This window comes from Rhinoraja longicauda, chromosome 8 (genome assembly GCF_053455715.1).
Source record: "Rhinoraja longicauda isolate Sanriku21f chromosome 8, sRhiLon1.1, whole genome shotgun sequence".
Lineage (NCBI taxonomy): Eukaryota > Metazoa > Chordata > Chondrichthyes > Rajiformes > Arhynchobatidae > Rhinoraja > Rhinoraja longicauda.
The window spans coordinates 57,244,236-57,267,472 of record NC_135960.1 but is presented as its reverse complement, the minus strand read 5'-3'; the positions used below and the strand labels follow the sequence as shown (position 1 = coordinate 57,267,472).

The window sequence follows — 23,237 nt, the reverse complement described above, 5'->3', positions numbered from 1 at the left end:
AGTTACTCCAGCATTTTGGTGTCTATCTTCAGTGTAAACCAGCATCTGCAGTTCCTTCCTACACAGGTCTCTAAAAGAGTCAGGCCATCTACCCCTTGCATTCAGTGACATTACAGTAGCTGAGTTATGCACCATCGATATCCCGGGGATCACCACTGACCAGAAGCTCAATTGGACCAGTCGCATAAATGTAACTGTCAGAGTCAGTCACAAGCCGAATACACTGTGAGAAGCCATCCCCACCCTCCACACAGCAAGACATTTCTATCATTCACAAGGCACTTTGGACATGTGATGTAAGGAGTCAACCCCAACAACTCAAAGCCTGATACCTTCCATGACAAACCAGCCTACTTAATTGGCACCAACTGCCCTGGACACTCACTCTGCCTACCACCAGCACACAATGGCCACAGTGGGTACCATTTACAAAATACACTGACTGCACCCTACCAAACCTGATCCTGCTACTCCCAGGAAGGTCAAGGGAACCAGGAACATCACCTGCACATCTCCCCGCTAAACTGCACATCATCTCATCTTTCACCAAATTCTTCACGAGTGCTGGATCTAAATCCTGCTGCTCCTTCTCCAACAGTAGAGCGGGACTCCTTTCAGTGGAATGACTAGAGCCCCCACTGCATTTCGGGCAACTGGGGATAGGCATGAAATTACAGCTGTGCGTTATGTAAAGAATACAATAATGAATGAGAAAAGCACACTAACCTTCAGGAAATGGTAATGGGCATGGGGCAAAACAGTTTTACCACAATACAAGTGCCCAATTAAGTGGTTCTAGGCTCACTAAGTTTATGCAAGTAAAGAAGAAAACACAACTCGACATGTCACCTATGCATGTTCTCCAGAGTTGTTACCTGACCCATTGAGTTACTCCAGCAATTTACGTCTTATTTTTGTAAACCAGCAACTGCAGTACCTTATTTCTGCCTTATTCAAATACAACTTAAAAGATTAACATCTTTACAGTTATATAATCTATGGAACTGTGCAACTGTCTACCCACTTGACCGTTAAATAGGAAATGGTTAGATCTGTACTGTCCTTAATCTCCCATAATCATAGAGCTCAATGTTCAGAATTTTATATGCATATTTCAAACCATTAGCAACTAATAACAACATCTGCTGGATATTTGGGTTCAACAATTCTGTTTTTACATCCATAAACAATAATCAGTGATGTCACTGAGAACATAGAACAGTACAGCACAGGAACAGGCCCTTCAGCCCATGCCATGCCAAACTTGATGTTAAATTAAACTAATCCCTACTGTCGACACGTGATCCATTTAAAAGCTTGTTATATGCCACCATCCCTGAAGTGTGTTTCAGGCACCACCCACTTTGAGTGGGAAAAATCTCACCTCCCACATCTACTTTAAACTTTCCCTCGTTCAACTTAAAGCTATAACCTCTAGTATTTGTCATTTCCACCTCAAAAATATTTTGACCATCTACTCTATCAATACCTTTCATGATTTTAAAAGCCTCCGAGGTCTTCAAATCAGCTACCAATGCTTCAGAAAAAACAATCCAAGTTTGTCCAACCTCTTTTTTGACTGATCCTCTGTAATCCAGACAGCATCCTGGTTAACCACTTCTATGCCCTCTCCAATGCTCCAATTAGCTGACGACAACTGCACATAGTATTCCAAATGCAGCCTCAAAGTTTTATCAAAGTGCAACACGACTCCCTGAGTTTTATACTCAACGGGCTGACTGATGAACGCAATCCACATGCCTTCTTTACCAGTCTTTTTACTTGTATTGCTACTTTCAGGGAGCTATGGCGTTGGACTCCAAGGATTCTTTATATTGGCACAATATTCCATTATTAACTGATAAAGGTGTACGTTTTTAAGCCGATCAGCTATAAGATTAATATTTTACAAAGATCATATCAGAATAAGTCTAGAATAGATATTCTTTGCATCAGACTTATGGTGAGGTGGGGGAAATAAGTAATCAAATGTTCGATGGTATTGAAAAGCATTTAATGGACGCAAATAGGTCATTTGTAACCCATGACAACAATCATTACCTGGCAAAAAATAGAAACATTGATAAGTCAGAAACAGGATCTCCTGTTCCCCGTTGGCACATTCTGCAGTTTCATGATTGTATGATGACTTCAGAGCAAAATGTTGATGCTGCCTGACCCAAGTTCCTCCAGCAGGTTGTGTTTTGCTCAAGATTGCAGCATCTGCAGTGCCTCGTGTCCCTTGCCCTCTTCCCTACACACTGTAAAATTCTTTGTAAAGAGAAGTGCGAACGAAACTTGCTGCCAATGATTGAAGTGAATCGTACAGATGCACTTTAAAGAGACAGCATTTAAAGGGAAAGGAGAACATGGGTTCACGCCGGTACACAAGATGAAAGGGGGGCAGCATAAATGCTGGCATCAACTGACTGGCCTTTTTCTGTACTTATATTCTTGTATAATCATCATTCAGCTGATGCACAGGCCGATTGATCCAAGTTTTGATGAAGGGACATTGAGCTGAAAGACCAGCTCAGTGCACCCCCCCCCCCCCCCCCCGGGCTTTCTGTTGCTGTTTCAGAGTGGTTAGGAAGCCCCCACAGCCGGTGGCATCTGCACCTTCCTCGTCCACCTCTGGCAGCGCTAGCCTCCCAACACTGGTCTCCCATCCCCCCTCCAACTGGGGCAAGTTCAACGGCATCGGAGGAAACCCTCGGATGGAGAGAACGCCCAGTCTGAATAAGGGCCTCAACCCAAAACGTCACCTATTCCTTTTCTCCAGTGATGCAGCCTGACACGCTGAGTTACTCCAGCGTTTTGTGCCCTCCAGAAGCACAGATTAAGAATAAAACAAAAAAAGGGAGGGGGTGGTAGGGGGTCGATTTTCACACCACGCCTACTGAACCCTCACTCTTCCACTCTCTTACTTCCCCTCACCCACTCCCTCCCCCTCCCACTCTCTCTCCCCCCCCTCCCCCCACTCTCTCTCCCCCCCTCTCTCTCCCCCCTCTCCCCCCCACTCTCACTCCCCCCTCCCCTCTCCCCCCTCCCCTCTCCCCCCCCTCCCCTCCTCTCACTCCCCCCCTCTCCCTCCCCCCTCCCTCTCCCTCCTCCCTCACCCTCTCCCACCTCCTCTCTCTCCCACCTCCTCTATCTCCCACCCCCTCTCTTCCTCTCAATAGACAATAGACAATAGGTGCAGGAGGAGGCCATTCGGCCCTTCGAGCCAGCACCGCCATTCAATGTGATCATGGCTGATCATTCTCAATCAGTACCTCGTTCCTGCCTTCTCCCCATACCTCCTGACTCCGCTATCTTTAAGAGCTCTATCCAGCTCTCTCTTGAATGCATTCAGAGAATTGGCCTCCACTGCCTTCTGAGGCAGAGAATTCCACAGATTCACAACTCTCTGACTTAAAAGGTTTTTCCTCATCTCTGTTCTAAATGGCCTACCCCTTATTCTTAAACTGTGGCCCCTTGTTCTGGACTCCCCCAACATTGGGAACATGTTTCCTACCTCTAACGTGTCCAACCCCTTAATAATCTTATACGTTTCGATAAGATCTCCTCTCATCCTTCTAAATTCCAGTGTATACAAGCCTACTCGCTCCAGTCTTTCAACATATGATAGTCCCGCCATTCCGGGAATTAACCTAGTAAACCTACGCTGCACGCCCTCAATAGCAAGAATATCCTTCCTCAAATTTGGAGACCAAAACTGCACACAGTACTCCAGGTGCGGTCTCACTAGGGCCCTGTACAACTGCAGAAGGACCTCTTTGCTCCTATACTCAACTCCTCTTGTTATGAAGGCCAACATTCCATTGGCTTTCTTCACTGCCTGCAGTACCTGCATGCTTCCTTTCAGTGACTGATGCACTAGGACACCCAGATCACGTTGCACATCCCCTGTTCCTAACTTGACACCATTTCAGATAATACTCTGCCTTCCTATTCTTACCACCAAAGTGGATAACCTCACACTTATCCACATTAAACTGCATCTGCCATGCATCCGCCCACTCACACAACCTGTTAGTCACCCTGCAACCCCATAGCATCTTCCTCACAGTTCACACTACTACCCAGCTTTGTATCATCTTCAAATTTGCTAATGGTACTTTTAATCCCTTCATCCAAGTCATTCATGTATATTATAAATAGCTGCGGTCCCACTCTCTCCCCCACCCCCTCTCTCTCCCCCACCCCCTCTCTCTCTCCCCCACCCCCCCTCTCTTCCCCACCCCCTCTCTCTCTCCCCCCCACCCCCTCTCTCTCCCCCACCCCCTCCACCCTCCCTCCCTCTCCCACTCCCTCTCTCTCTCTCTCCCACCCTATCTTCCTCTCATTCCCACCCTCTCCCCCTCCCTTTTCCCCTATCCCTATCCCTCCTTCCCACTCTCCCTCTCCCACCCCCCATTCATTCTCCCTCCCTCTCTCTCCCCTCACTTACCCACCGATGGACAGCTGCAGGCTGTGTTCTGTGCTGTTGTGCTGCACTGTGCTGTATTGTATTGTATTGTATTGTATTGTATTGTACTGTGTTGTGCTGCTCTGTGTGTGCTGTGCTGGGCCGTGCCGCCCGGATGCCTTTGTCGGCGGCGCGCAGACCCGGAGTCATTTCCAGGACACACCCGCCGTGACGTCAGTCGGTGGCGACGTGGAAGGGGTGGGAGGGGGCGGGCCAGCGCGGGGCAGCCAATGGTTGGGTGCCAGGCAACCGCCCCGGGCACGGCAGGGCAGGGCGCACCTCCCTCCTGCACCAGCTGCAGCTGCAAGCAGCTGGGCACTGGTGGGGTGCATCTTTTGGGACACGTCACACCACTGTACGACAGCAAGGACCGTACAAAATTTAAAAAAAAACAAACCCAGAAAATGCTGGACTGGAAATCTTTGGCAAGGTTGCATTTGTGGAAAGAAAATTTGTGAAATGTTAGGATGCAGAAACTACCTGCAGATGCAAGGAAAAAAATCCTTGCATTTGTGTAGCAGCTTCCGCCTCTTTTGCAAAACCTTTTCCAAAGGACCATACTGCCATCTAAGTATTTCTAGTTGTAGTCGTTGTAATATAGGAAACATGAAAGGTCATTTGCATGCACTGACACCAATAAATAACGACGTGGTAATAACCAAGCGATATTTTTAATGTGTAGGAAGGAATTGCAGACGCTGGTTTACACCGAAGAGATGGACACAAAATGCTGAAGTAACTCATCGTGTCAGGCAGCATCTCTAGCAATAAACGATATTTAATGTTGACTATGGACCAAATAGTAGACAAGGCACCGAGGACAACTTCCCTCTTGATTAATTTGTGCAGTGGGATATCTTACAATTGCGTAAAGGGGAAACGGGTCTCCAACATTACATATTGAAGATAACATCTTCGGTCGTGCAGCACCCCCTTAGTTTTACATCCAGATCCATTAAAAGAAAATTTTGAGATACCAATGGAATTCCTAATTCTGACATCAAAAAAAGGAATCCCTTATTAATAGTTTATTGATCTGGTGGATGCACCTGGCGCAAGATAATTATACTTAGGGTCAGTTCAAGAATTTGAGACAAATAGAAAATTGGTTTGATGATAAGTAGGATGTTGTCAGTTTCAATTTTAGGTCTGTTTGTTTCTGTCGTCAATCTTAGCAGTAAAGTACTGTCTCCATTGAAGGATGACTGCCAGGATCAGTTCATGACTTAACAGTTTATGTGTGAACATAGAACAGTACATACAGCACAGGATCATGCCCTTATGCCCACAATGTCCATGACAAACATGATGCAAATTTAAACTAATCTTGCCTGCCGGCATGTGATCCATATACTTTTTTATACTTCAGATTTTTTTCAGTTTTTCAACATATACGTTGTATATGTGAAACTATCCAAGAGTTGGAGAACTGCGACAATTCAGGTGCATGCTATGAGCAAGACATTCAAGACTGGAGGGAACAATAGAGGACAATAGAGGAATTTATGAGCATGAATGAATGAATACTTTATTGTTACGTGTGATCAGTCTCAGCAAAATTCTTTGTTTTGCATACCCAAGGTATGCAAATAATCACCACATAAATGGCGCTGACAAAGTTACAAAGTATTCCGTGCCAGGTCCTCCTTTGTTTCGCTCCACTGGCTCTCGCTGGCTCGAAGGGCCGAATGGCCTACTCCTTCACCTATTGTCTATTGTCTATTGTCCTCATTTGTTCTCTGCCCCCCCCTCCCACCCCTCATGGCAGTTCCCCAAAGCCGGGTCCATAGTTCCCTAAAAGTGGCATCACAGGCAGATAGGGTGGCAAAAAAAGACTTTTGGTACATTGGCCTTTATCACTCAGGGTATTGAGTATAGACGTTGGGATAAACACAAAATGCTGGATTAGCTCAGCGGGTCAGGCAGCATCTCTGGAGAAAAAGAATGGGTGTCATCTTGGGTCAGAAGGTGTATAAACCAGCATCTGCAATTTCTTCCTACACACAGAAGCTGGGATGTTATGTTACAGTTGTAAAACATGTTGATGAGGGCACTTTGGAGTATTATGATCTGTTTTGATCACCCTGAAAATGAAACCCAATCTGTGTGAAGGATTTTATTTTTACATCAACATAAAGTTCCAATATTCATACATACCAAAGTTAAAGTTAATTATGCACTTCAAATTGGCCAGCACACAAACTAAAACAATGGGAATAACTTGGTGTAGGAAGGAACTGCAGATGCTGGTTTCAACAGAATATAGATACAAAATGCAGGAGTAACTCAGCGGGTCAGGCAGCATCTGTGGAGAGATGGAATGGGCGATGTTTCAGGTCGAGAACCTTCTTCAGTCTCAACTTGGTTAGTCAACCAGAACACCTGGTGTTTAGTATTTCCCAAGGTGCTTTTTTGTTAACTTAAGTTATTGGTACAGTCAACAATTTTTGCTGAGCTTTGGCACCTGTGTGAATGTTTAGTCTCCATGTGTTCAGGTATTGGTATAATGCACATTCACTAAAATGCGAGAAGATAGACACATAAAGCTGGAGTAACCCAGCGGGTCAGGCAGCATCTCTGGAGAGAAGAAATAGATGACGTTTCGGGTCGAGACCCTTCTTCAGACCTTAAAGTTTATATTGGCATTGCGTATGGCCAGCGATTGTGGGCCAAAGGATCTGTCCCAATGCAATACTTCTCTATTTTTACGATAGCAGGGCTCTTTGATAAGTCAAATATTAACATAATGTCAAGACAGTCACTCTCACTCTGCCTCTGAAATCAGGTCATCAATTCATGTTTGAACAAAGGTTGTAATGAGGTTTGAAACCTGAAGCTGGCCACTCCACACTGTCCCCGTTGATAAAGATCGAGGCGTATTCCCCATTATGTGACCTCCTGAAGTTGATGATCAGCTCCTTGGTCTTAGAGGTGTTTAGGGACAGGTTGTTATCAGAGCACCAGTCTGCCAGGTTCTGCACCTTCGCTCTGTAATGTGTTTCATCACCGTTGGTGATCAGCCCGATCACCGTTGTGTCGTCTGCAAACTTAACAATGGTGTTGGTGGCGAATGCAGGAACACAGTCGTGTGTGAAGAGGGAGTAGAGCATGGGGCTCAATACACAGCCCTGTGGTGTGCCGGTACTCAGGGTGATAGTGGAGGACAGGTGCGGGCCCTGTCTCACTGCCTGCGGTCGCTCCAGCAGAAAATCCAGGTTTCCAGTCGCATAATGACGAGCTGAGGCCTAGCTGGTGGAGTTTGGTGATGAGCTTGGTGGGGATGACCGTGTTGAAGGCAGAGCTATAGTCAATGAATAGCATCCTCGCTTACGTGTCCTGTCTCTCCAGGTGGGTCGGGACAGTGTGAAGACCAGAGAGATGGCGTCCTCTGTGGATCTGTTTGCCCTGTATGCAAATTGATGCGAGTCCAGTGAGGCAGGGATGCTGGATTTGTTGTGTGAGAGGACCAGCCTTTCAAAGCACTTCATGATTATCGGTGTTAGGGCAACCAGACGGTAGTCGTTTAGGTTGGCCTATTTTTGTTTTTTTCGGCACCTATGGTAGCTGACCAGGCACTTGGGGACCGTTGCCAGAGATAAAGACAGGTTAAAGATCGTGGTGAATACCTCAGCCAGCTGTTCAGCACAGTCCCTAAGTATTATTTACAATGGTGCTGGTGAAACCCAAACTAGCATTGGCACACAGGTTAATTGTGTGTAAATCCTACGTAATAGAACTGTTGGTGACACCTTTATTTCATTGATTTAATCAACTGCCTATTTTGAGAAAAATAAATTCTGCACATATGTCCTTTCATATTCAGCTCTAAATATTTGTCATTTTGTAACAATATTTTAGGGTAGGTGGATGATACTTATCCAATTAAATGTTCATTAAACCATAAAAGGAACAGATGCTGCTTTCACATTCAATTGTTGTTTGGTTAATGTATCACAAAGTAAACGGTTAACATTTCCCTTCATCTATATTATTTGTTTCATGTAGATTTAAAAAAACCCAATTATCGTGTTATTTTTCAATTTACTTAATGGTTATGTAGAAGCTACACAGTGGAGCTTTCTGTGTCACTTTCCACATTGGATAAAAGCAATTCATTTTGATATGCAGTCAATGGAGAGGTATGGATTGAAATTTGCACTGGAACTTCTTGAGTAGGTTATCTGGAAATCAATGAATGCAGGCATTAGTATTAAACCCTTGGAAAATCAATCATGAAACTTGGGCAACATTGAAAGACAGTTCTATCATCACTGTTCAACACCAAATTTATTGACTAGCAGGTAAAACAAGTGGTTAGTTCTGAAATTTACAATAATAAACTAAACTAAACTAATTTCACAGCATGCCATAGTGTTTTATTTGGATTAATGTAGTGCAGAGTTATTTACAATCTGTCCCTGGAGCACATCTGGATGGAGCATCAAAGCAAGAGAAAAATACTCACCAGAGAAGACACTCAGCTTTAAAGCTGTCCAGGACTGAAACCAGGACCAACAAACTTCCCGAAGATGTTGTGCAGGAGGGAAATGCAGATGCTGGTTTGTACCAAAGATAGACACAAAATGCTGGAGTAACTCAACGGGTCTGGCAGCATGTCTGGAGAAAAGGAATAGGTGACGTTTTGGGTCAGACCTTGCAGTCTGAAGAACGGTTCCGACATGAAACGTCACCTACTCTTTTTCTCCAGAGATGCTGCCTGACTCACTGAGTTACTCCAGCATAAACCTGCATCTGTAGTTCCCTCCTACACAACATCATGTTGTATCAATCCTCCTGAAAGAGTTACCAAGAATTATGCCCCATCAGAAGATTGGTTGAGTTATTCTTGTCAGATATTTTACCATTAGAATTTCAGAACATTGTAAATCACCCTCCTCAGAGCATGATATGAAAAGTAACACTGTACATTGTTTACATGTTTTTGTTCTTGGGCACTTGGGCAACAGCATGATCTTTACCATCCAGTAGTTACCAGCCCTTCACAATGAGAGCTCTACCTTCTTATTCTTATCGTGTCCACACATGCTAGATATTGTGTTTCAGCCAAAACTGAACACAACTCTTAGCAATATCATTGTTCTCTAAGAGGTCCTTAGCTTTGCATTTGTGCTCCAATAGAGGACATCTCAATAAGTGCTCCATAGTTTGTGGTTCAGTGCCACATGTGCAGATGACGTCTTCATAACCCCACTTTTTGAGAGTCGCTTTACAACGACCAGTACCAGCTCTCAGTCTGTTGAGGCATTTCCATTCAGCCCAGCTTGATTTGGCCCCAGGAGGAAGTTCTTCTTTGGCACTGAGGACATGGATGTTGCTGATGGGAAATTGGCTAGACTCTCTTCCCATAATGCAACTGTAGTACCTTTAGCTTCAGCATTTGGTTCAACTTTGTTGAGGAAGCTTTTCCTGGACTTTAGCCGACTCTTTGCGGGTTTAAGGCCGAATAGGGGATGTCGTACATAGGATGCCATAAAAGGGGAAGCTCTACCTTAGAACATCTCACTATGGTTATTGCAATCACTGGTTTATTCAGACTAAAATCAAGGGCTGGAGAGCTTGAGCAAGCTGCGACTCTATTCCTTGGAGTGCAGGAGGATGAGTGGTGATCTAATAGAGGTGTATAAAATCATGAGAGGAATAGATGGGGTAACTTTTTTACGCAAAGCGTGGTTGGTATATAGAACGAGCTGCCAGAGGAGGTAGTTGAGGCAGGTACTATCGCAACGTTTAGGAAACCGTTTAGGCAGGTGCATGGATAGGACAGGTTTAGAGGGATATGGGCCAAACGCAGGTAGGTGGGACTCGTGTAGACGGGTCATGTTGGCCAGTGTGGGCAATTTGGGCCGAAGGGCATGTTTCCACCCTATAAGACTCTATGACTCTATAAAACTAATTTCTCCACTTTTGACTTTTGACTGGATCATAAATTCAAAAGGTGTAAGAGCAGAATTAGGCCATTCGGCCCATCAAGCCTACTCCACCATTCAATCATGGCTGATCTATCTTTTCCTCTCAACCCCATTCCCCTGCCTTCTTCCCATAACCCCTGACACCCTTACTCAGGGGTACAGTGCAGCCGGAGCTCACCGGAGCTCCGCTCGGGCATCTCTGTAAAAAAAAGCCTAAAATGAACACTGGGGAATTTTAACGAGTGGGAAATTTAACAGCGGCCACTCCGACACCAGTGACAGCTCTGGCACCTAAAAAATGAGCACTGCAACACTGCCCTTACTAATCATGAATCTGTCCATATCCAACTTAAAAGTATCTATTGTCTTGGGCTCCTCAGCCGCCTGTGGCAATGAGTTCCACAGATTCACCACCCTCTGACCAAAGAAATTACTCCTCAATGATGATACAACAACGCAACTCTCGGTGTGTCCCCAATAACCATGAAGTACAATAAAGACGTTCATGTTTTTGCACACATGAATACAATCATGATTAATAAGCTCACACCTCAATGATTCACCGAATATTTATTGTCATAATGCAATGAATCATTACATTGTGAAATTCGTTTTGCATGTAATCAATCCCAAAGCAGTCCTTTATGAATTCACATACAAACGCACACGCCGGCAGCCCCATTGCAAACGAAGGGACCTTTGTTTGGATGAGATTTATATCAAGACAATAGACAATAGACAATAGGTGCAGGAGGAGGCCATTCGGCCCTTCGAGCCAGCACCGCCATTCAATGTGATCATGGCTGATCATTCTCCATCAGTACCCCGTTCCTGCCTTCTCCCCATACCCCCTGACTCCGCTATCATTAAGAGCTCGAAGGTATTTATTCACAAAGTGCTGGAGTAACTCAGCAGGTCGGGCAGCATTTCAGGAGAGAAGGATTCCTTCTCTCCCGAGATGCTGCCCGACCTGCTGAGTTACTCCAGCACTTTGTGAATAAATACCTTCGATTTGTACCAGCATCTGTAGTTATTTTCTTATCGTTGAGCTCTATCTAGCCCTCTCTTGAATGCATTCAGAGAATTGGCCTCCACTGCCTTCTGAGGCAGAGAATTCCACAGATTCACAACTCTCTGACTGAAAAGATTTTTCCTCATCTCAGTTCTAAATGGCCTACCCCTTATTCTTAAACTGTGGCCCCTTGTTCTGAACTCCCCCAACATTGGGAACATGTTTCCTGCCTCTAACGTGTCCAACCCCTTAATAATCTTATACCTTTCGATAAGATCTCCTCTCATCCTTCTGAATTCCAGGCTGGCCCCTCAAGGGATAAATAAGCATTGCCTTGGGACTATTTTGAAGATCAAGTGAGCTATTCTCTGAAGTCTGGCTAATCCATGCGCTGAACTAAAGACTTTGTATTTCATGCGAGACACACAACCATTTGATCGCTTAAAATAAAATAAAAAACATGAGAAAAAAGTTAATAGAATGATGCAGTTTGGATGCAAGTCAAGTCGAGTTTATTGTTTATTGTACGGCGAGGTACAGATACAATAAAAATCTAGCAGCAGCATCACAGGAATTGCCCCGAATCATTCCCTTCACCATCTATCTGCATGAGAATGGTTTTCACTGGCTAACCTTCCATGTGCAACTCCTTGGAAAAGCTCGCCACCCGTGGGACATTTGCATGCGTAATTTGACAGTCACGAAACTTATCCATGCACAAATATACCGAGCAGTGTCTCCAAATCGTGCTGGTTGGCGCGGCTTCGTCCCTTCCAGCTGAATAAGTCGTGTTTGTGTGAATGCAAAGAAGACACAGCACAATATTGGACCGTTATGAAGTTTGGTTGGGGATGGCTAATTGACACCCTCGGAATTAAGACAGCGGCCACTCACTCATCAGAGGCTGTGGGGGATTAGTGTCTGAGATCACTGTTTCATTTCCCACAGGGGCATGTGCTGAGACAGACAGACAGTCCAGTGTGAGCGATGCCCGGGGTGGATGCTGAGGAGCGCCGAGCTGACAACACAGTCTCCGCTTCTCTCTACATGGGGACCGTCTCATCGGTTCGCTCCAGACCGGCTCCGGCTGCAAGGCGGGCCCCGTCCGCAGCTCAGGGGGCACGGACAGGCGTCGTGGCGAAAGGGTGCCCCTGCCCCTCTGGACCAACCTGCCCGGGAAGGGGAAGGGGAAGGGGAAGGGGAATGGCAAGGGCGTGCGGTGCCCGGGATACAGCTCCGAGCCGCGGGACTGGAGCCCACCAGCGAACAGGTAAGGGACATCACCAGGGCGGCACATTGCCCGTTGTCAGAATCAGTGGAGCCGAGGACAGAATGTGGACCCATCCTGTCTACGATAAACTGTCTATAAACATGTCGACAGGGTCGGATAAAAAGGGAAACCTGATTGCTCAAAGCTGATTGCCAATACGTTTGCATACGAGGTACATGAGTCAGACATTCAAATATCTCCTGCTGGTTTAGATATCCTATCAAGCAATGTTCTTTCTGTGCCCTCTCTCGCAGTCGCACACATATTGTGGGCAATACAATTTCCCCCGACTGGCGATCAGGATCAAACTTTCATTCAAATCAAGTGGTGCCAAATTATTGGCCAACACAGGTCTGAAGAAGGGTCTCGACCCGAAACATCACCCACTCCTTCTCTCCAGAGATGCTGTCTGTCCCGCTGAGTTACTCCAGCTTTTTTTGTGTCTATCTTCGGTTTAAACCAGCATCTGCAGGTCCTTCATACACAGCACTACCTGGACTCACAAAAGGCCGAAGGGCCCAATAACATTGAGATCGTTTGAAATGTGTCTGGGTCCACCAGTTGCCTAGCCAGCAGGAAGTTTATCTGCGATGTATGAATGTGAATGAGTGTGTTGAAGATAGACCCAAAAATCCTGGAGTAGCTCAGCGAGACAGGCAGCATCTCCTGAGACAAGGAATGGGCGAGGTTTCGGGTCGAGACCCTTCTCTAGACTCCGTTGTTGATATCATGATCCCGACAGCACTGAGAATCACTGACGCAAGAACATAAGATTAGATGTTGCTTCCTTTCAATAAGATAATTGCTGGATTTCTGTGTGTCACTTTTCTCTGCTAATCCCTTATCCCTTGATATCTACAAAATTCCTGCCCTCTTGTGCAGAGAATTGCAAAAATACATGATGCTCTGGGTAAAGAGTTCTTTCTCATCTTTGTACTGAATGGTCATCCTCCTATTTTGAGTTTGTGATCCCTGGTGTTAGACTGGGGAAATATCAACTCTGCCTCTAAGTATTTTTTATATTTCAATGACATCACCTCTTTATTTATCAGTTTTAGAGTGAATTGGCTTAGCCTGCTCAATTGCTTTCTTTAGAACCAATCTGCCAATCTAGGAATTAATCAGATTTAGTTTTATTCTTTAATTTTAGAGATACAGCGTAGAAACAGGTCCTTCAGCCCACCAAGTCTGCGCCGACCAGCGATCCCCATACACTAGTTCTATCCTACACACTAGGGACAATTTACCGAGGTCAATTTACCTACAAACCTGCAAGCCTATGGAGTGTGGAAGGAAACCGGAGCACCCGGAGAAAACCCACGCAGTCACAGGGAGATCCCACAAACCCCATTCTCTTGCCTTCTACCCATAACCCCTGACACCCGTAAGGGGCATATGGACAGATTAAGTGAGTGGGCAAGGTGATTGATAAGGTCCCACATAGGAGATTATGGTATTGGGGGTAGGGTACTGACATGGATAGAAAATTGTTTGGCAGACAGGAAACAAAGAGTAGGGATTAACGGGTCCCTTTCAGAATGTCAGGCAGTGACTAGTGGGGTACCGCAAGGCTCGGTGCTGGGACCGCAGCTATTTAAAATATACATTAATGATCTAGATGAACATTAGCAAATTTAAAGTAACATTAGCAAATTTGCAGATGATACAAAGCTGGCTGGCAGTGTGAACTGTGAGGAGGATGCTATGAGGATGTAGGGTGACTTGGACAAGTTGGGTGAGTGGACAGATGCATGGCAGATGCAGTTTAATGTCGATATATGTGAGGTTATCCCCTTTGGTGGCAAGAACAGGAAAGCAGATTATTATTTGAATGCTGTCAAGTTAGGAAAAGGGCAACAAGTTCTGGGTGTCCTTGTACATCAGTCACTGAAACGCAACTGATCTCCCGGTGGCCCAGCACTTTAACTCCCCCTCCCATTCCCAGTCTGACCTCTCTGTCATGGGCCTCCTCCAGTGCCATAGTGAGGCCTGTCGGAAATTGGAGGAGCAGCACCTCATATTTCGCCTGGGCAGTTTGCGGCCCGGTGGTATGAACGTCGACTTCTCCAACTTCAGATAGCTCCTCTGTCCCTCCCTTCCCCTCCTCCTTCCCAGATCTCCCTCTATCTTCCTGTCTCCACCTATATCCTTCCTTTGTCCCACCCCGACATCAGTCTGAAGAAGGGTCTCGACCCGAAACATCACCCATTCCTTCTCTCCCGAGATGCTGCCTGACCTGCTGAGTTAGTCCAGCATTTTGTGAATAAATCAATTTGTACCAGCATCTGCAGTTATTTTCTTATAATACTGAAAGGAAGCATGCAGGTACAGCAGGCAGTGAAGAAAGCTAATGGCATGTTGGCCTTCATAACAAGAGGAGTTGAGTATAGGAGCAAAGAGGTCCTTCTGCAGTTGTATCGGGCCCTGGTGAGACCGCACCTGGAGTACTGTGTGCAGTTTTGGTCTCCAAATTTGAGGAAGGATATTCTTGCTATTGAGGGAGTGCAGCATAGGTTCCCGGAATGGCGGGACTGTCATATGTTGAAAGAATGGACCAATTGGGCTTGTATACACTGGAATTTAGAAGGATGAGAGGGGATCTTATTGAAACATATAAGATTATTAAGGGATTGAACACGCTAGAGGCAGGAAACATGTTCCCAATGTTGGGGGAGTGCAGAACCAGGGGCCACAGTTTAAGATTAAGGGGTAGGCCATTTAGAATGGAGATGAGGAAAAACTTTTTTTATCCAGAGAGTTGTGAATATGTGGAATTCTCTGCCTCAGAAGGCAGTGGAGGCCAATTCTGGATGCTTTCAAGAGAGAGTTATAGAGCTCTTAAAGATAGCTGAGTCAAGGGATATGGGGAGAAGGCAGGATGGGGTACTGATTGAGAATGATCAGCCGTGATCACAGTGAATGGTGGTGCTGGCTCGATGGGCCGAACGGCCTACTCCTGCACCTATTATCTATTGTCTATTGTCTTGGTAAAGATAATAACGTAGGAAAATGTGGGGATATACACTTCATTAGAAAAAAAAGTAAAGTATTTTTTTTACATAGTGGGAGACCTCTTCTTTCGTATATCAACTACAACAATCAAAAGTGGCAATTGGTGCTTCAGAGTACCGTAGTTGACGCTTTGTTGCAAATTTTGCCAGTTCCGTAGAACTACCCAGGGTGGACGATGAGGTCGTAACGCAGCTCCCACCCCAGTGGGAGACTGAAAGGTGTTGTTCAGAAGGACACGGATGCCTTTGTTCATAAATCACCGAAAGTTAACCTGACAATTTAACAAATAATTTTAAAGGCAAATTACATGTTAGCCTCTAGGGCAAGCGAATTTGAATACTGGAGTTGAATGATCTTGCTGCAATTATACAGATTCCTATTGAGATCATGTCTGGAATAACGTGCATGGTCTCCCCAACAAGAAATAATGAACCTGTGAGGGAGAGGGGGTGCAGAGAAGATTCAGCTGCATAGTGAGTGGCATGGTGGCGCTGTGGTAGAATTGCTGACTTACAGTGCCAGAGGCACGGGCATCTATTAGTTCTGTTTTTAAACAATCTTCCATCTACACCCATATTTTACCCATTACATTGTGGAGTCCAATTTTCCTCAGTAATCTTTTGTGTGGCATCCTATCAAAGTCCTTGTGAAAACCCAAATATACCACATCCGCCAGTTTCCTTTACATCTATTTTGCTAGTTCCAACCTCAAATAAATCCTGCCGATTTGTCAAATATGATTTTTCTTTCATAAACCTCATGTTGATTCTGCCCAATCCTAATAAATCCATGTTGATTCTACACAATCTCATTTTAATATTCTAAGAGCCCAGTCATTATTTTGAAGGACTCTTACAAACCTCTACACGTGCACCACAGAAGGCATAATGTTGGGTTGCATAAGAGCCTGATTTGGCAAGAGCTCTGCTCAAGATTGCAAGAAATTGCAGAGTTCAGAAATTACAGAAGGTGGCACGGTGGTGCAGCGGTTAAGTTGCTACCTTACAGCGCTTGCAGCGCCAGAGACCCGGGTGCAATCTTGACTATGGGTGTTGTCTGTATGGAGTTTGTACGTTCTCCCCGAGACCGCATGGGTTTTCTCCGAGATCTTCGTTTCCTCCCTCACTCCAAAGACATACAGGTATGGAGGTAAATTGGCTTGATATAACGTGTAAGTTGTCTCTAGTATGTGTAGGATAGTGTTTATATGTAGGGATCACTGGTTGGTGGGCCAAAGGGCCTGTTTCCGTGCTATTTCTCTAAAACTAAAAACTAAAAAACTACTGTTTCTGAAGCCTAGTGATGATCCTTCCACACTCAAAAGGCATATAGGCATGTTGTTAAATTGGCTTGGTAAATGCCGAAGGGCCTGTTTCCGTGTAGTATCCATAAACTAAACCAAACTAAAAAAAGTTGTAGATGTCGCCCAGTTCATCACACAGACCAGACTTTCACCGTTGACTCCATCTACACTTCATACTGCCTCAGGAAAACATCCAGCATAATCATGAATTTGTCACCTCCCCTGGTCATTCCCTCCCCCTGTTCCTGTCTGGCAGAAGGTACAGAACCTTGAAAACGCACAATTCAGACTCAGGAACAGGTTCTTCCCCTGTATTAACAGGCTTCTGAACAGTCCTTCCATAAGCTAGGGTACCGTCCAATTCACCTCTATCCCATTGTGGATATTGGACTCTGTCTATGGTACTAATGCACTACAGTGCAGAGAACTATATCCTGTACTGCATTCTGCACTCTGTATCTTCCGCTTTGCTCTAACTTTTGTACTTGAGTATGACTTCATTGTATATATTTATGGTATATCTGATGTGTTTGGATAGTAATCAAAACAAAGCTTTTCACTGTACCTCGGTACACTTGGCAATAATAAACCTAACCTAAACATCAATAATAGTTTTCAGCACTTTTACTACAACTAATGTGAGACTACAAGTGTACCGTCTCCTGTTTCCTCATTCTCTTCTTTCTTAACTAGTGGAGTTACATTTGCTTTCTTCCATCTGTAGTAACCATTATAGAAATGTTGGAACATGATAACATAATTTTGGGCGGCACGGTAGCGCAGCGGTAGAGTTGTTGCGTTACAGCGAATGCAGCGCCGGAGACTCAGGTTCGATCCTGACTACGGGTGCTGTACTGTAAGGAGTTTGTACGTTCTCCCCGTGACCTGCGTGGGTTTTCTCCGAGATCTTCGGTTTCCTCCCACACTCCAAAGACGTACAGGTATGTAGGTTAATTGGCTGGGTAAATGTAAAAATTGTCCCTAGTGGGTGTAGGATAGTGTTCATGTACGGGGATCAATGGGCGGCACGGACTTGGAGGGCCGAAAAGGCCTGTTTCCGGCTGTATATATATGATGATTATGATGATGATGATAACTAGTGTATTGACTATCTCCACAACCATCTCTAAGTCAAAGTTTTAGGTCAGCAGGTCTTGGCGATATTTTGCCTTTGCAGCATAATAATTTCTCCAGTTCTTGTTTTTTGCTAAATGTAATTTCTTAAATCTCATTTACTCTAAACCTGTTGGCCTTTTAGACTTTAGACTTCACTTTAAAGATACAGTGCGGAAACAGACCCTTCTGCCATCAAGTCCACATTGACCAGCGATCACCCCACACACGAACACTATCCTACACACTTAATCTTAATTTAAAGTTAGCCATTGCTGTTTACTGTAATATCTTTTAAAGTAGTTTCCCCATCTAACATAGTTGACTTCTACCTCATGTATTTCTGCTTTGCTCAAATTGAACTAAATCACTTTCATTGTTTATATATACTTCTATGAGCATTGTTCCCTGAAGTACCCTTAATTACTGTCATCAGTTAGGCCTTTCCCATTACTAAATATAACTAAAATAACCTGTCCCCACAATGCTTCTTTAACATACAGAAACCATAATTCACGGAGCCCATGAATATATTCGACAGAGTATTAGTACTAATTTGCCGAGTCCATATGTAAATTGAAGTTCCCAATGATTATTGTTTACCCTTGTTAAATGCAGCTCCAATATCCCTATATATTCAATACTTGCACTGCTATTCCTCTTTGTGGAGTGAAGGGAAGGAATGGGACAGGATTTTGTATATAATAATAATAATAATACATTTAATTTATATAGCGCTTTTCAGGAAACTCAAAGAAGCTTTACAGAGCAAACAAGACATAAAAACAAACAATCAAACAAAAGATTTGTCCTGACGGAAAAGCGGCGAACAAATAGCGCCAGCGTCCTCTCACGTCAGGGTCCGACAATAAACAATAAAGAACACAAGACACACAATTACAATTTAACACAAACAACCATCACAGTGATTGCACCAGGCACACCCTCACTGTGATGGAAGGCAAAGAAAAGTCTTATCTCCTCCTCATTCCACCAGCTAATATTTTTGACCCTTGCTATTTCTTGATTCTACCCAAACTGATTCTATTTCCTGATTATCTGTGCTAAGCTCCTCGCATTGTACTACTGTACCCTTTCGTTGATGTTACGATTACACCACCTCCTTTTCAATTATCCTTGTCTCCTTTAAATGTCAACTATCTTGTAATATTTAATTCCACACTTTGGGCATTTTCAACCATATCTCTTTAAAGTAATAATCCATTACAACATACTAATTTCTGTCCATTTGAACACTTCTTCCTCAATGCCCATCAGCACAGGAGCACTTCCCCTGCTTTACTCCCCTGCTTTACTCATTCTATACCGATGACTGTGTAGCTGTGTAGCTGTGTACCAACTCCATCTTTAAATTCGCCGAAGGTACCGCCATTGTTGGATGAATTACGGATAAGAATGAGTTAGAGTATAAGAGAGAGTATAAGAAAATAACTGCAGATGCTGGTACAAATCGAAGGTATTTATTCACAAAATGCTGGAGTAACTCAGCAGGTCAGGCAGCATCTCAGGAGAGAAGGAATGGGTGACGTTTCGGGTCAAGACCCTTCTTATAAGAGAGAGATTGATTGTCTGATTGAATGGTGCCAGAACAACAACCTTGATCTCAACATCAATAAGGCCAAGGAGCTGGTTGTTGACTTTAGAAGAGGAAGGCCAAGGATCCATGAAACTGTCTTCATTGATGGGTTAGTGGTGGACAGAATCAACAGTTTCAAGTTTGGATGGAGTCAAGGGGGGAGGTAAAGGGGCAGGTGTTGCATCTCCTACGATTGCAGGGGAAAGTACCTGGGGAGGGGGTCGTTTGGGTGGGAAGGGATGACTGGACCAGGGAGTTTCGGAGGGAATGGAAAGCAGAAAGAGGTGGAGATGGGAAGGTGTGGCCAGTAGTGGGATCCCATTGGAAGTGGCGGGAATGTTGGAGGATAATTTGTTGTATGCGACGGCTGATGGGGTGGAAGGTGAAGACAAGGGGGACTCTATATCCCCTGTCCCTTTACCTCCTGTCCCTTTACCTCCCCCCTCGACTCCATCCAAGGACCAAAACAGTCTTTCCAGGTGAGGCAGAGGTTCACCTGCACCTCCTCCAACCTCATCTATTGTGTCCGCTGTTCCAGATGTCAACTTCTCTAAATCAGCGAGACCAAGTGCAGGCTAGGCAATCGTTTTGCTGAACACCTCCGCTCAGTCTGTCTCAACCGACCTGATCTCCCGATGGCTCAGCACTTCAACTACCCCTCCCATTCCCACACAGACCTTTCTGTCCTGGGCCTCCTCCATTGTCAGAGTGAGGCCCAGCGCAAATTGGAGGAACAGCACCTCATATTTCGCTTGGGCAGTTTACACCCCAGCGGTATGAACATTGACTTCTCTAACTTCAGGTAGTCCCTGCTTCCCTTTCCTATTCCCTCCCCCTTCCCAGTTATCCCACTATTCTTCCTGTCTCCGACTACAACCTATCTTTGTCCCGCCCCCTCCCCTGACATCGGTCTGAAGAAGGGTCTCGAACTGAAACGTCACCCATTCCTTCTCTCCTGAGATGCTGCCTGACCCGCTGAGTTACTCCAGCATTTTGTCTATCTTTGATTTAAACCAGCATCTGCATTTATTTTTCCTATTAAATCGCACCCCTTGTTACAAAGAAACAAGTATTCTGATAAAGAGCTTTCAGTTTTGTCTTTGTGCTTATTTCCCATGCTTTAACCCCTATTAGAGGTATACCCTACGGGCATTAAAACTGCCATTGTTTTTGCTCTCGATGTGTAACAAGTCTCAATGAATGTGATCTGGTATTTATATCTGCAGTACTTTAGCAAACTATTGGCATAATTAGAAAGTAGACGCTGTCAGGAAGGAGTTACTCCTTGATCGGACAGAAAATCATGAGCTTGTAAAATGAAGACATCTGGGTGCCCCGACTGAATCTAAGTGTGTCAGCCAGCGAGCGGGGGGTGGAGCTGGGAGTATGACTCACACCAGCGTTTTGTATGGCAAAACAAAATCAATTTGCTTAGTAAAAAGTCTATTTTAAGAGCAGATGAAACAAGCTAAAGCAATTTCTCCAAGTTAAATCAGGGTAACCAATCAATTATGTGCATCAAATCAGTCTCAAGTCACATAATAGTCAGCATGCTTGATCGACGGAGGAATTACCCAATGATTTTCAGCATGGCTGCTCATGGGGTTGTCATTATATACAACCAAACCTAAATGTTATCAAAACCAAAAAAATAAATGCCTGTAATATTGTCCAGGTTAAATGAGGTGCCGGGCCACCAGTACCTGGAAAATTGGTGGTGGACCTGTATATTTCAAATAGAATTCCTGTAATAAAATTATCATAATTTTAATCAGAAAACAGGTTGAACAAGCTTCATGAATGTTGAAATGTGGGATTTAGCTGTACCGCATAGATCACCTGCCACATTATACATCTCAGAAATACTGCAAAACATCCTTTCTTAGCTGTTTTGGATATTTATGAAGCTGTGTATCTTTATACCAATTAAAATGTCCAACATTTCCTCTATAGAATCACGGTTGTTTTGATTTTGGGTCTGATACATTTCCCAAACCAGAACTTTGAAACACCTATCCTAGGCAGTCTATCTCTGTGGTATTCCTGATACTCAGTTCCATCAGTGATTTCATGCATCGTGCTTATGCACACTGACAGGGATTGAGAAAGCTGCCTAACCCTTGCAGTCATATTCCAGCACAGTGTTTGTCTTTTGCGCTCTGTCACAAGGTTATAGCTAGATATTCCTCAAGGGCTTTGCTGTTGACTGTACTCATCTTTCTACTCCTCTTGGGCGAGGCAGCGATGAATGGAAACTCATCCGAAAGCTGAGCTGAGTAACATGTCAACTCTACATCTTTTCCCGTCGAGGAAGGGAAAATGAACTGGACCACCTGATCTATTTCACTGGTTTGTTGGGCACCTTTGGATAAAGCAAGACATTATATTTTGGATGGGTTGCACGAGTTGAGTGCAGCAAGCATTCTGCTGTGAGTAAATGTGACCGGAAATTGTGGCCTTCGTGATTAGTACTGGTGTCAGGGGTTATGGGGAGGAGGCAGGAGAATGGGTTTGAGAGGGAATGATTGATGGCAGAGTAAACCTGATGGGCCGAATGGCCTAATTCTGCTCCTAGAACTTATGAATTTATAAGAAATCTGCTTAAAGGGATGTCTTAACGGAAGAGAGTTAGAGGCAGAGGTTTAAGGTGGTGATACTGCAGCCATGTAAACAGTTCTGATAAAAGGTCACCCAAACATTTAATAAGCTCATATAAGCCTGATCCACCCACTTGGAAACACCGCCCACGACCAGACCACAGCCATGTATCTCAGTCTATCTTGCTGACCCACTGCATCCTGGAGTCCATGAGCATGCTCCATCTGGAGGTTGTATCTGAGGAGGTGCAGTGTGGAGACCCTACCCTAATAGCCCCCCTTATAGGCAGGGACATTGTCAAACTTGGGCGTGAGGCTTTGCCCTCTGTAAAATTGTCATTGATGTTTTAGAACTATTAAAATAAATAACTTTTAGAAACATTTAAATACTGTTAAAATCAAATAAATAATGTGAAAAATTAATATCTTTATAATGAAATAATATTAGCTAAATCATCCAGAAATTACTAACCTTTAACTAAAGCCAACTAATGGAGGTCCAAATTTTTGCTCTGAAATACCCAGTGAAATTAATACCATTCCCGTACTGACCGTTCTGTCCTGGGCTTCCTCCATTGCCAGATTGAGGTTACGCACGAACTGGAGGAACAGCACCTCATACACTGCTTGGGTAGCTTATAATGTAGCGGCATGAACACTGAATTCTCCAATTTTTGGTAACTAATCTACAACCCCACTCCCCCTTTCACCCCCTCCTCCTCCCTTGCTGGACTCACACCCATACTTCCCTTCCACCTATATTCTTTCCTCTGGCTTCACAATTCTCACCTCCTCTCTCTTGTCTCACGCCTTTGGCCTTCTCACCTCCGGCCTTTGTTCAACCATCTGCTTATCAAAGCTCCCCCCCCCTTCACCTGAATCCACATATCACTCACCAGGCTTTGTCTTGCCCTTCTAGCTTTCTCCCCCCC

At 44.6% G+C, this 23,237-nt stretch overlaps 2 protein-coding genes across 8 annotated transcripts in view; one reads left to right on the top strand and one right to left on the bottom strand.

The window, feature by feature from the left end:
• The window catches only part of dnajc10 (DnaJ (Hsp40) homolog, subfamily C, member 10), a 39,433-nt gene extending 34,812 nt beyond the window's left edge, over positions 1-4,621 (bottom strand). Inside the window, exons 1-2 of one of the 5 annotated variants that reach the window (XM_078404048.1) lie at positions 4,454-4,621; positions 2,062-2,261 (exon numbers count right to left, since the gene is read on the bottom strand). The gene's annotated coding sequence lies outside the window, so the exon portion shown is untranslated. Of the gene's footprint in view, positions 1-2,061; positions 2,272-4,453 lie in introns of all 5 variants that reach the window. The other 4 variants (XM_078404050.1, XM_078404049.1, XM_078404047.1 and 1 more) reach the window with 4 other exon arrangements.
• Positions 4,622-12,400: 7,779 nt separating this feature from the next.
• The window catches only part of pde1a (phosphodiesterase 1A, calmodulin-dependent), a 366,356-nt gene continuing 355,519 nt past the window's right edge, over positions 12,401-23,237 (top strand). Inside the window, exon 1 of one of the 3 annotated variants that reach the window (XM_078404063.1) lies at positions 12,401-12,683. In XM_078404063.1, the coding sequence (XP_078260189.1) occupies positions 12,401-12,683 (283 nt within the window). The remainder of the gene's footprint in view (positions 12,684-23,237) is intronic. The other 2 variants (XM_078404065.1, XM_078404064.1) reach the window with 2 other exon arrangements.